Source organism: Ranitomeya variabilis, chromosome 7 (genome assembly GCF_051348905.1).
Source record: "Ranitomeya variabilis isolate aRanVar5 chromosome 7, aRanVar5.hap1, whole genome shotgun sequence".
Classification (NCBI taxonomy): Eukaryota; Metazoa; Chordata; class Amphibia; order Anura; family Dendrobatidae; genus Ranitomeya; species Ranitomeya variabilis.
In genome coordinates this window covers 206,386,060-206,400,717 of record NC_135238.1, presented here as the reverse complement: position 1 = coordinate 206,400,717, position 14,658 = coordinate 206,386,060, and the positions used below count along the sequence as shown (strand labels likewise).

Genomic DNA, 14,658 nt, shown 5'->3' with positions numbered 1-14,658 from the left:
CACTTAAAAAGATGAGAGGCGTCTGTAATTTACATCATAGGTAGACCTCAACTATGGGAGACAAACTGAGAAAAAAAAATCCAGAAAATCACATTGTCTGTTTTTTTCACATTTTATTTGCATATTATGGTGGAAAATAAGTATTTGGTCAGAAACAAAATTTCATCTCAATACTTTGTAATATATCCTTTGTTGGCAATGACAGAGGTCAAACGTTTTCTGTAAGTCTTCACAAGGTTGCCACGCACTGTTGTTGGTAAGTTGGCCCATTCCTCCATGCAGATCTCCTCTAGAGCAGTGATGTTTTTGGCTTTTCGCTTGGCAACACGGACTTTCAACTGCCTCCAAAGGTTTTCTATAGGGTTGAGATCTGGAGACAGGGTAGGCCACTCCAGGACCTTGAAATGCTTCTTACGAAGCCACTCCTTCGTTGCCCTGGCGGTGTGCTTTGGATCATTGTCATGTTGAAAGACCCAGCCACGTTTCATCTTCAATGCCCTTGCTGATGGAAGGAGGTTTGCACTCAAAATTTCACGATACATGGTCCCATTCATTCTTTCATGTACCCGGATCAGTCGTCCTAGCCCCTTTGCAGAGAAACAGCCCCAAAGCATTATGTTTCCACCACCATGCTTTACAGTAGTTATGGTGTTTGATGGATGCAACTCAGTATTCTTTTTCCTCCAAACACGACAAGTTGTGTTTCTACCAAACAGTTCCAGTTTGGTTTCATCAGACCATAGGACATTCTCCCAAAACTCCTCTGGATCATCCAAATGCTCTCTAGCAAACTTCAGACGGGCCCGGACATGTACTGGCTTAAGCAGTGGGACACGTCTGGCACTGCAGGATCTGAGTCCATGGTGGCGTAGTGTGTTACTTATGGTAGGCCTTGTTACATTGGTCCCAGCTCTCTGCAGTTCATTCACAAGGTCCCCCCGCGTGGTTCTGGGATTTTTGCTCACCGTTCTTGTGATCATTCTGACCCTACGGGGTGGGATTTTGCGTGGAGCCCCAGATCGAGGGAGATTATCAGTGGTCTTGTATGTCTTCCATTTTCTAATTATTGCTCCCACTGTTGATTTCTTCACTCCAAGCTGGTTGGCTATTGCAGATTCAGTCTTCCCAGCCTGGTGCAGGGCTACAATTTTGTTTCTGGTGTCCTTTGACAGCTCTTTGGTCTTCACCATAGTGGAGTTTGGAGTCAGACTGTTTGAGGGTGTGCACAGGTGTCTTTTTATACTGATAACAAGTTTAAACAGGTGCCATTACTACAGGTAATGAGTGGAGGAAAGAGGAGACTCTTAAAGAAGAAGTTACAGGTCTGTGAGAGCCAGAAATCTTGATTGTTTGTTTCTGACCAAATACTTATTTTCCACCATAATATGCAAATTAAATGTTAAAAAAACAGACAATGTGATTTTCTGGATTTTTTTTTCTCAGTTTGTCTGCCATAGTTGAGGTCTACCTATGTTGTAAATTACAGACTCCTCTCATCTTTTTAAGTGGTGGAACTTGCACTATTGCTGACTGACTAAATACTTTTTTGCCCCACTGTACCAGGGTATAGAGAAGGATAACCTTTGGCACTCAATAAGTCCACATTATTTTTTCTTTGGAAAAGTAGATTTATTGATGAACAGCCGACTATAGACCAACAGACATCATAATTTCCAACGTTTCGGCAAAGTCCATCCCCCTGGGCCACAGGACGCACGCCGACACTATCTTCATTGCAGCAAGTAACGCTGTCTCCCTTATAAGCTTATTGGCTTGTGATATTCCACGAACAGTATTGACCCTTTACAGACTTTCTTGAGAAAGGCAGATTTTGCCGAAACGTTGTAAATTATGATGTCTGTTGGTCTATAGTCGGCTGTTCATCACTAAATCTACTTTTCCAAAGAAAAAATAATGTGGACTTATTGAGTGCCAAAGGTTATCCTTCTCTAGTCTTTACTTATTCCTTTGAGCACCACCTAAACTTGATGAGTGCGACATTTCTGACCTTGTTATTATACCAGGGTATAGACCATTGAGCTCTCTAGTTCTAAACCGAATATCCTTATCTTTATAAAGGATATACATTCCCCATAGACATAAGTTAACTTTTCTACAGTTAAAGATCTGCATTTGCACTATATAGCACATGCATATTAGATAAATGATTGTGCCTTCTTAATCAATGCAATGTTTCCTTATTGATCTCCATAGAAATAAGGTTATGTTCACACCTCGCAGATTTGTTGCAACTGTTTCATACATCCGAATGTGGTTTACAAAGAAAATCTATGCACGTGGCACAGAAACTGTCCCATTCACATGCATCAAACGGATTTCCTGCAACAAATCTTCCATATCTGAACAGCTATAGCTTAATTTTCTGTAGACTTCCCTGGATACGCACTATGACTCTAAAGAGAATAGCATTCAAAAATGTTATCTTATCATCGCAAGAGTTTTACAAAGTTCTCTTCCCCCTAGTAACAACCAAAATCTACAGTTGTTTCTTTCAGTCTGTGACAGCTGCAGGAGCCATACCTCTTTCCAAATTGGCCAACGTGAATTCCATATTGTAAGAGCCTGTACCTATATTTAGCTGGTAGGCTTAAATTGCAGAGAGTTAAAGCTTGGCACAGTTCATAGATCAGTCCTTTTACTGCTTGACTTGGGAGCTGACAACAGCTAAGGCCTTCTTCTTTCTCCTTCGAGCCCCCTGCTCTTCAAAAAAAAAAAAGATGGATCCCAGCCGGGAACTAAAAGAAGAACTTCGGCTTTATCAATCTACTCTTCTCCAGGATGGACTGAAGGAACTTCTAGATGAAAATAAGTTTGTTGATTGCTTCCTAAAAGCTGGAGACAGAAGTATACCTTGTCACAGGCTGATCCTTGCATCCTGTAGTCCTTACTTCCGGGAGTTCTTCTTGTCTGATGAAAGCGAAGAGAAGAAAAAGAATGTGGAGCTGGACAATGTTGACCCATCTGTGATGGAAGCCATTCTTAAGTACCTATACTCTGCTGATATTGACCTTAACGATGGCAATGTCCAGGATATTTTTGCGTTGGCCAGTCGTTTCCAGATCCCATCCGTCTTCACCGTGTGTGTCACCTATCTCCAGAGACGCCTCTCACCTACTAATTGTTTGGCTATCTTCAGGTTAGGTCTCCTTCTGGACTGTCCACGTCTTGCAGTCACTGCGCGGGACTATGTGTCTGATCGATTTGGTCAGATATGTAATGAAGAGGACTTTCTGCAGCTTGCTCCACATGAATTGATAGGCGTTATTTCTAGCGATAGTTTGAATGTCGAAAAAGAAGAAATTGTTTTTGAGGCCGTGATGAAATGGGTGAGGACCGATAAGGAGAACAAAGTGAAAAGCCTGGCCGAGGTCTTCGACTGCATTCGATTTCGTCTTATGGCCGAAAAATATTTCAAAGATCGTGTAGAAAAGGAGGAGCTGCTTAAAGGAGATCCTGAAATCCAGAAAAAGATTAAGGTTATTAAAGATGCCTTTGGAGGCAAACTGCCTGAACCAACCAAAGAGGCAGTAGATGGTGATGTTGGGGATGAAGACTTACTTCCTGGATATCTCAATGACATTCCTAGACACGGCATGTTTATCAAAGATCTTATCATAATGGTCAGTGACACGGCGACAGTGGCCTATGATCCTCTAGAAAATGAATGCTACTTGGTAGCTCTATCTGAGCAAATTCCAAGAAATCATTCCAGTATCGTCACCAAATCCAAGCAAGTGTACGTCATTGGTGGCCTGTATGTGGATGAAGAAAGCAAGGATAATCCTTTACAGTCCTACTTCTTCCAGGTACGTGGAATTGATGTGACTGTCTTGTGTTTACTAGCATTTAAACTTTTCATTTTGTGGGTTTACCCATTTTAATTCTTGTCCATCATAGTTTATGGAATAAACACAAGATACATGAGTTTTAATCATACTAAATTGTAGAAATAATTTAAAGTAGTTGGTCAAGGAGGATCAATCATTGGTGGTTCAACTTCAGGGACCACCACCGGTCCTGAGATTAGTATCCCTCCTGTGCGAATGGAGCAATGGCCATGCATTAAGACAACTTTTCCATTTATTGTCTATGAGACTCACAGACATGGCAGAGCAATGTACTCAGTAATCACCCATCAGTCCCATAGATAGTGAATGCAATGATGGTGAGCATGCAAGTCCATTTCTTCATTCAAATGCGTAGACCCCAAAAATCCATTCTCAAGATCAGTGGGGTTCCCCTTGTTCACACCCCAAACACTAAGGCACCTAGGGGCTGAGTCATTAAGACTAGCAATTAAGTTATGTATCCCAGTCTTAAACATGCTGCTTATTGATTTATGCGCAACTGTTAATCGTCACTCACAGGGACTGGGGTACACTTCTATAGTAAGTTACGCCATCATAACTTATGATTGGCATAGCTGACCGAAACTGGTGTGTAAATGCCAAATATTGCAGTATTTTTGTGCCAGAATTTTGCGATAAACACCTTAAAGAATCAGCTCCCTAGCATCTTTCTTGTGGACAGATGATGTAGTGGGACAATGCCTTTAAAGTAAATATTTACCTTTTAACTCTATATTTTTGGATTAAACATGCTATGTTGATTAATGTCCCAATATATATTTAGAGCTTTCTGTTTTTTTCTGATACAAAGCTCCAAATACCCAGCGTAGGCATTCCGTTTCAGAAAGCAAACAAAGTGTCACCCATAATACATCCTCCATGTGCTGTCTGTGCCAATCATGGAAGTGCAAATTCGGCCCCAGCTGGTAAAATAATTCCATTGAAAAATGACGAATCCACTGACCCAAAAAATAAACTTTATAGGCAAATTTTTTTTTTTTAAAGATTTTTGGCACGTGGTTATTTACTTTCCATAGGCAGATGGATGAGGGTCTTTATAGACAGACTATTAAGGTCATGGTAAGCAGGAATTAAGCTAAATATATAGTACATGGAGGTTCGCTTCATGCATTATCCCATGTGGTCAGTCTACATATTCGATCATCCTTGAAGTAGAGTTTTGGCTTCTAATGACCAGTTTGAAGTTTTCTTTGCATTTATTCATTCCCGCTGCAGAAGTCTGAGAACAAGACGTTATAAGGTGTTTATAGATGACATGGTCCATCATTGCGTGTGTGACATTAGATGATGGTCAGAGGTTCTTACCCATCTCAGGGATAAAGAGGAGAGGTCAGAATGCAGCCAAACAAAGGGAAGGGCAATGGAGCACGTCATAAAAACAATTCAGTTGTTTTCTTTTACCCATGTACATGGAAAGCTTATAACTAAGAGCAACTTAAATGGTTGTTCTCGTTTCCATTCATCAGGAGCGCCCTCTTGCCTCGTGGCTTTCTGCTGGCCGGGGATGGTGCTCTCCTGATTGATTGACAGTTCGGAATGGCATCATCGTTACACTTCTGGTCCAGACTGTGTGCTCTCTGATGCTGATGCTGTGAGCAGAGGTAACGTTGCCTCTGCAGCACCGGAAGAGCTCAGTGGAACGCAAGCTGGCCGGATCCAGCAATCTACACAGCTTCAGAGCAGCGCTTGTAAACGCTGTGCTCCTTGCTTAGGAGACTGGCCACCACTAATAGACTGCAGTAGTGGTTGGTAACTATGGCAATGAGCTATGAACAAAATTAAAATTCCCTCTGTTCATGAGAGCATTTTTAATAAGTAAATTGCAAAGTTACTTTCTGGCCTAACTGTTTTACATTGGTAACTATGGGCAAATAACTATGTACCACATTTACTGCTAATAAATCTTCCCATGGATAGATTTTGTGAGAACTGACCCTCCTCTTAGGGAATATGTCAGCAGGTTTTTGGTATGTAATCTGACAGCAGCATGATGTAGTGGCAGAGACCCTGATTCCAGCGATGTATCACTTACTTTACTGGATGCTACAGTTGTGATAGAATCCCTGTTTTCTCTGCTGCGGATATAGCAGAGCTAGGAATGCAGAGCCCTGTATAACCCTGCCCATGTCACTGATTGGTAGCTTTCTGTGTGCATAGGCAGAAAGCTGCCAATCAGTGGTGGGGGCAAGGGTGTGATTCAGACGACACGAGACAACTAGTTCTGTAGTGATAGTATCCTGCTGATAAAACACTGATTGTATTGAAACAGTAAAACACAGCCTAGTAAGTGACACATCACTGGAATCAGGGTCTCTGCCCATGCTGCTCTCAAATTGTATAGCAAAAGTCTGCTGACAGATTCTGTTGGAGTCTTATTAGCAATGGCTCATGGAAGAAAAAATAAGCTAATTAGAAGAAAGTAAATCTGACAAGTGCCATCTATTATAGAGTGTTGTGAGATAGTTTCTTCTTCTAAAGAGAGCAAATATGCAAACGACTACAGAAGTACATATGTCCCATTGATGTAATATACAGGTTTCTATATTTCCTTCTGTATTGCAGCTGGACAGCATTGGTGGGGAATGGATCGGACTGCCGCCACTACCATCGGCCAGGTGTCTATTTGGCCTTGGTGAAGCCGACAACTGTATCTATGCCATTGCTGGCAAAGACCTACAGTCTGAAGAGTCACTTGATACAGTGTTTTCGTATGATGTGAAGTATGTTGTATATAGTTACCAAGCCCCTTACTATTTGGCACTTTACCTCTGAAATATTAGTAAGTTTCTTTATACCTTTTCAGATTAGTGGCTTGGAAGGAGGCAAAGAAACTTCCCATCAAGGTTTATGGGCATTCTGTACTATCACATAATGGACTGATCTACTGTTTGGGAGGAAAAACAGATGACAAGTAAGTGTACGGTACGATGTAACGGAACATGGACTCCCCAGTGTATGTGAGGATGACGATAGAACTTGCCAACTTTTTGGGTTGTCTGTCGAATTGTTATTGGATATTCATGCCTTCTTTTTAAAGCCAAGCCCTTCAAGACCATTTTTTTCCCAAGCAGTCTAGGTGGCACATGAGAGATTTATCAACTCATCGGGGAATCTTGGAGAGTTCCCCTTCTTCCAGGAGCCTCAACATGTTTTGGGAGAGTTGGCAATTATACACATAGTGTAAAATAAGGTGCTTTCTACTCCAAGAATTTTGGCAAAAGTTTCCTTTTGAAGGTTTTTAAGATGCATAATACTATAGTGTTGGCATCAAAGCCTATAGACTCCAGTCACCAAGCACCATCTTGGCCCATTTGATATTGGATGGTCATGTGTACAACACTATATATAAAATGTTCAGAATAAATGGATATTTTCTTGTGATACAGCTAGAGATCATAGAACCTGAGATTTGTTTTTCATGTTTCAGGAAATGTACTGGAAGATTGTTTGCGTTCAACCCCAAGAAAGGGGAATGGAAAGACCTTCCTCCAATGAAAACCGCTCGCTCCATGTTTGGCGTCGCCGTCCATAAAGACAAGATCTACGTCGCTGGTGGTGTCACAGAAGAAGGACTGACCGCAGCAGTGGAAGCCTATGATATTCCCACCAACAAGTGAGTAATGGAGACAGATGCTCCTTCTTTTCCTACCTATCTCAATAATTCTCAGATACGACTATCAGGACACCCAGGTTTATTATATCAGAGCATGAAACCACAAATATAAATCTACATTAGAAAACGCCCTTTGAGAGCATTATAGAGCCACAGCTGAAGGTGCCCATAAACATCAGAGCAAAGTCCATCCACTATTGATGCCACTCTTGGACAGGTAATATCAGGTGAAAGATGGATCTGGCATGTTTTATTTGCACCCATTCCATTTGTTTTCGGGGAAGATAAGCCATCATCGGAAATGCCTGGCTGCAGCTTACTCCCCCATTCAGAACACGTACATTTGGCTGAACTGAGCGGGCATGTGTATGAGGGGTCAGGAGAAATAGTTTTCACCTAAACTTGTGTTCAACCAACAGTTATTAAAGATGTACGGCCAATTTAATGGGGACATGTTGGCAACTGATTAATACTGCCCAAACCACAGGTAGCGCGAATCCGAGCATGGTGAGGCCTTCTCCGTTGTTGCAGCAATGTATGTTTCACTCTTAAATGCTGCAGTGTTTCAGTATTTCACGGCCAGGGATGTGATTAGGATGACGAGTCCAAGAGACATGTTACCGGTGACTTCTCCCCACTCCACTCGATATGCACATTGTTAGACAGTGAGAAGCTGTCAGGAGCTTGCCTTTTGGAAGAGGCATCCCCAGCCGCCGTTTTAAAGTACATTGGAATATGGATATAATAACAGAGATGGCCTCTGAATCCTGCTGCTCGTGGTTCAGTAGCACGACATGTTCCCTTTAAAGGCTCATAAGGGTATTGTACACCCAACGTCCTTTTCAGGAGAATTCTGTGTGGAACCTGCCTAAAAAATACTCAATAAACAACTTGCCGTGCTAATTTAGCCTTTTTCAGCTTCTTTTAACTACTTCAGGCTTTGAAAGCTCAAAGAACTGACCGGTCCTTTCTTCTGGTGGCTTCTGTTTTTGAAAGCCACTCACTAATTTAAAAAAAGACGTTGGCGGCAAAGGCAGAAGAAATTACAACGAAGACAATTCAGAAAAAACTCGGTCAACATTTTCCCGGAAGTGTCTTCATATGGCAAAAAACTAATTAGGTCTATGAGAAGCCGTGTACACACACTGTACCCTAAAGCTATGTGCACATGGAGTGTTTTTACTGAATTTTTGGATCAGAAATGACAAGTTTTTGACAAGTTTTGAGATTTGACGGAGATATGGAGGATTTCCACTCAGTTCCTTCTCCAAAACCTATTTTTTTTAAAAAAAACCAATGTGTGAACATAGCCTAACAAAGAGCAACTTTCTCTAGCAATGTGTGAAAAGTCAGACCTACAGCAGCGTTTATCTGGAACGATGACTGGTAAGACATATAATGGATATGAAACTTCACAGAACATCCTGGGTAGTTATCAATTACCACTGAAGATGAAGCCAAGCCGAGAGATAAGTGATGAGCAGCTACAAAAGAAAAAGGGTCACAGTGTCATGTAGTAGCCTTCCGGGCACATTTATATGAGTGACACATCCTACAGAACTCCCAAGAATGAATCTAATCCTGACCGTTCCCACATCTAGGCATCCATTAAACCCTTGGCTTTACGCGCGTGAGATTTGTAGACAGAACACAACGCGCTCACCGGGGACTGGTGGAAAGATGAATTCAATATAACGGAATATTCCACATCAAACATGGCACATAGAAACTTCTACCAGTCCTTGACTAATTATTTTCTTATTGCCCACAAGTCCGCAGTTTCCATACTGACTATGAATACAGGCTTTTCTGCCGATCCATCAAGTGACCGATCGCTTTATTTTTCACTTTGCCTTTTTTTTCTTCCTCAGATGGGAAGCAATATCAGAATTCCCACAGGAAAGAAGCTCCATAAACTTGGTCACTTCAGCGGGATCTCTGTATGCAATCGGGGGATTTGCAATGGTTCAGCTGGAATCAAAAGAATTTGCACCTTCAGAGGTCACGGATATATGGAAGTAAGTAGAGCCGACTTCAAAGTGAAAAACACATCTATAAAAAGCAGGTGTTATCATATTTATGGACCACTGTAAATGCTGCAAATGTCGGAAAGTTGGGGGGTTCCAACTGTCAAGCCCCATTTATTAAGAAAATGTAGATGAGGGGGGATAGTGCCAGGGGCTGCATCTGGGCAAAGACTGGCAGAGCGGTTGTAACACGTGTGTATGGCTCTCTCCATGAAAGTCTATGGAAATTGACACTCATAGTAAAATATACTTTTTGCAATATTGGGTTTTAGAATATGAGAAACATAAGAATGTATATAAGGTATAGTACGGCTAGGACTACATGGTGTAACTCCATCCGAAAAAAAACAATCTTACCAAAGAGCAAAACTCTAGAGACGTGCCATGTTCTGTATTTTTGCTACATTTCTGGTCCGGCACATGAACACACTGCACATGCATGGGAGCAATTTTGGTGAAATTGTGAGATTTCTTTTAATACTGTGTGATATTCAGCGCTGATTCTTTATAGTGCGATACTTCTCAATCCTGTGATTTGTTGCAGAAATTAGGCCAAACAATCCATTTTATACATGTGATAATAATAAGATTGTTCTGAGTATGTGCATGGATTTCTGCATACCCCATGCAGATGAATAAGACTGTGGACAGCTGCACATGACTTTATTTTCCAGCAAAACATTGCATCGTTTTTGTACCAAGATTATTCTATGGGGCCGTGCACATATCCGATTTTTTTCCTCGGACCAAAATGGTCCAAGGAAAAAAATGCAGCATACCGAAGTTGGATCCAATTATTGGATTGCACTCGGCCATGCAAGTATGGTTATGATTAATACTTGGTTACTAATTTTTATTTTTTTTTAATAATTGTCAAAAAGTTGTGTTGTCCTTCTGTGACTGTAGGGGTCCATATGACTGGTTTGGGGGATCATTCATACAAGCAATCTAACATATTACTTGCCTAATTATACAATGAGATGTCCATTTTTCACTTTTTTTTCAAAGCCTGCACAGAAATTGGCTTTTGTTGATTTTTTTTGTTTTCTTTTACGGATATGCACATTTTTTTATGTGTATTTTACCCATTCATCTCAACGGAAACCTTAAATCTGCAGGTTAAACTGCTGACTGGTCATCGTTTTGTCACATTTTTGGGGTGTTTCCACAACCAAAACCTGCACAAATACCTATGAATACGTGTGGAAAATATGCAGATGCAGAACCGACACGTAAAATCTGCACCAAACATACAAAGTGTGAACCTACTCTAAAGAGGTTAGCTTCCCCCAAACAACCCCTATTTAAATAGAAGCTGACTCTGCGATCAGTCGATCACTGCAGGTCTGGCTTTTCTAACCCCTGGTGATTGTCGTCTGGTTATACATCTTTCCTGCTTGTTTGCCATTAAAATGAGTTGTCATGTAGGGTAATCTGTGTCACAATGTGCACAAATACTGCCTATGGCCATAGGACGGTCAGGTGGGCTGTACGTTGTAAAGCCCCCATTCACATTAGGCCAACATCAGCTGAACCTGCTGGTATCAACAGGTACTATGTGGGGCCTCCCGACAGATGCTGTTGGTGAAGATAAGGATTCGGCTTGTCCAATTTAGGACTGCTGACCCTTTTGTTCTCGATGACATAAGCCACTGCCAAAGGAAAATGACAGCGGCTCTTTCATACAGAACTCAGAGTGAGTGCTCCTAGGTATGGAGGAGTCGGGAGTGATGAGCGAATGTGCTTGGATAAGGTGTTATCCGCCATGCTCGGGTGCTAATCGAGTGTCTTCAGCGTGCTCCAATAACGTGCAAGTCCCCACGCCTGCATGTCTCACGGCTGTTCGAAAGGCACAACATATGGAGGGATTCCCTAACAAACAGACAATCCCTGCATGTGTTGCGGCTGCCTAACAGATGCGAGACATGCAGTCGCAGGGACTGTAAACTATTTTTCGAGCACGCCGAAGACACTCGGATAACACCTTATCCAGGCACGTTCGCTCATCACTAGTAGCCACCATTTGTCCGACAACCATCCACTATGTGGAAGCCCCTAACCACATTGTCCATCCAAATTAAATGTCTGTGTCCTGTGTTTCTCCAGGTTTGAAGACGACAAGAAGGAATGGAGTGGGATGCTGAAGGAAATACGATATGCCTCTGGAGCCACCTGTCTTGACTCTCGCCTTAATCTTTTTAAGCTGACAAAGCTGTAAGAATAGAATCTGGTCTATGAAGAAACCATCGATTAACGTACTGCAAGATTTTTGTTCATTACTAATTGTTTAAAATTAAAGGTTGTACATACATTTATAGTTAAATTAATAAAGTTTTGGAAATCAGATAATCCTATTCTCATATTTTGCGTATTCACACGCTTCCTACGTATTAAAAAGCTAAGCCTTCATCCGGACATCCGTTTTTCACGTACATGTTCTATCCTTACCTTCACGGATATATCAAGTGCCCATTATAAGCTATGGGGCTGCTCACGTCTGTGTTGTTTTGCGGACCATGAGTTTGTGAAAAAATCACGGGTACATTAATGTTATCGATCTGAGTCTCGGATCACAGTTAGCCATTACTAGCCGTGTGCTATGAATAGCATTGCTATGGGCAGGAGAAGCTTTGCAATTGTTTCATTACATTTTTTTTTTGACATTCATGAAATACTGATGGTAAAAAATGACACAAAATATGACCCACGGACCAAACACTGATGAAAATTGGTGAGTTTTGTGTATGAGAAAAATCGAGACTGAATGACGCCTTACAAAGACCCTTTCTCTAAAAAGGAAACAAGTCTGTCTAATACACTTGGCCGGATTAACACATAAGCCAGAAAATGTCCAAGGTAGAGAAAGACCAGTGGAGACCAAGTTCACACTGGTGGTCAGACTGCTACTGAAAAAAAAAACGCTTTGCCCCATGATGGATACAAACTCTTGGATAAGTGGGGGTTCGTATGGTTATTGTTTGGAAGGCCTTCATTATAGCAAAAGAAAAATAAAACCAACATGCTGCACTTTGCCTCAGTTATAATTTACACTCCAGCCACTGGGGGCAGCAACGTTTAGTAATGTTGCCTCCCCTATTGGAAAGGCTCATGGCAGGGCACTGGAGCCCGGACAAGGTATTATCTACATAGGGTGCTGGAAACTGAGTTTTGCACTGTATATGTGGCAGATATGTGGCTAGGGAGTCATTAGGTACCTACTCTAATAATGTGGAAGCCACCTATTGGGGCGGGCTCCAGGTATTGAATAAATCTTGTAAGGCATTTTTTTTTTAATTATAATGACCAAAATCTACATGGTTGTAGCCATTAGCTTCCTCGCCGAGCCTCTGTGATCAGAAGAGATGGAGGCATCGGATGTGTACAACAGCACGGAGATCCAAAATGTTGCTCATAAGCTGAAACTTCTAGTACAAAGCAGCTGTCCAGACCTAGGGTGCTTTCACACTGTGTTCGGCACCCATTCGTTGGCCCCGTCAAGGTTAATGTCCAAACCCCCCACAAAAAGGGATACGGACGTATACACCAATGGGACCATAGACTATAATGGTGCCGGCAGTGGGGATGTGAGCTCTGCCGTGCATCATTTGTGCTCCTGCTGGAGTCGGGCACAGACGTAGTAGACTGCATCTGAGTGTCCACCTCCAGTTGGCGTACATGACCGAAAATTATGCATGGCAGAGGGCAAATCCGCTCTTCCGACACCATTATAGTCTATGGCACCGTCAGCTCATAGGTCAGGATCCCGTTTTGCGGAGGGTTCGGACGTAAGCCAGGATGAGGCAACCAAACGGATGCCCGGACAGAATGTGAAAGCATCCATAGGAACAGGCTACCTGGCAAGACTGGTGAGACATGATGACGGTGTTACACTGGGATATTGCATCTAATGATTTTTCCATTTGTGTTGCAGCCCATGACCGCTGTAAGAAAAAAATCCAACATGCAGGTTGCACATACACGGTGAAAGGCAAATCACCTGCAATTTGTCTGCAATTTTCTACACTCAAACTATAACAAACATTTCTGCTGGCGAGACTTGTTAGAACAGTGTAATCTTTTGGTCCTAGACTTGGACATGATACCGGAGCTCTCTCTCCATACACAGTACCGCAGGTACTCACCAAGAACAAAAGGATCGGCAAAAATCAGACATGTTGGATCTTATTCTGCCCTGACCTCACCGGTCAGGGCAGAGTAGAGGGGCCGCCATACACATTAGACTGTTGTCCGATGCCGCTGATATCAGTGGTTTTGGCTGACATGAGGGCCTTTATTCTTACCCCTGATAAGCAATCCGCACAGTCAATGCACTATAGCTGATATCTTCACAAAGCCCCAGTCCACGTCATGGCTCTCTGGGCGTGGACAGGAGCTGCACGAATTTCCTGCACTTCTGGGTTCCCTAGCGCAGCGTCTGATTACCTGGCCTGGCGTGATGTCATTGTGCAGCGTGAGGTCATATGCATGGCGCAGAGGTGATGCGTCTCTGGCCTGTCCAATCATAAACTGAGCCTGGGATCCTGGAGTTTAAGGAAACTTGCGCAGGTCCTATCCACGCCCAGAGAACAAAGACGTGGACCGTGACCAGGGGCTGCACAAGGCGACCCTCTTATCTCTATAGGGAAAAGTCTTATTCTCATTTTTTTTCCCTATAAACACGGCGCATACGGTACATAATATGGTACATTAGAAATAAGCTAATTATGCAAATTGTCTCTTCAAAGAGGAAGAGAACAAGAACTCTAGCGCCACCTATTGGAAGGTAGCAATCCTACAAGTCAATGTTGACCCTTTAACGAGCCTTGTCACATGACTTAGGATAAAGGCCAAGCCAGAATCTCAATTTGCAGACACTGTGTTTCGGGGTACTGCCCCTCGTCAGTGCAAAGTGGAGATCTGGTTTGGCTGATTGAGAGGCGTCTGACCGGGATCCAAGAAGTATTGTTTCTCCTTGCGGAGATTGACATGCTAAGCATGCCGAGATGAGGAGACTTAAAGCCGCAATGCTCCTCTGGGAAATATGCAAATTATGCAAATTGTCTCTTCAGAGAGGAAGAGAACTAGAACTGTAGTTCCACTTATTGGAAATAACAAACACTAGTAACGG

General features: G+C 42.4%; 1 protein-coding gene across 1 annotated transcript; it reads left to right on the top strand.

Annotated features, from left to right (window-relative positions):
- The first annotated feature begins 2,651 nt into the window (after positions 1-2,651).
- On the top strand, positions 2,652-11,879 carry KLHL41 (kelch like family member 41). The gene is made up of 6 exons (XM_077272766.1): positions 2,652-3,827; positions 6,453-6,610; positions 6,694-6,801; positions 7,318-7,503; positions 9,375-9,521; positions 11,637-11,879. Exons 1-6 carry the CDS (start codon positions 2,739-2,741, stop codon positions 11,746-11,748), a joined length of 1,800 nt encoding a protein of 599 aa, XP_077128881.1. The 5' UTR covers positions 2,652-2,738; the 3' UTR covers positions 11,749-11,879.
- The last annotated feature ends 2,779 nt before the right edge of the window (positions 11,880-14,658 follow it).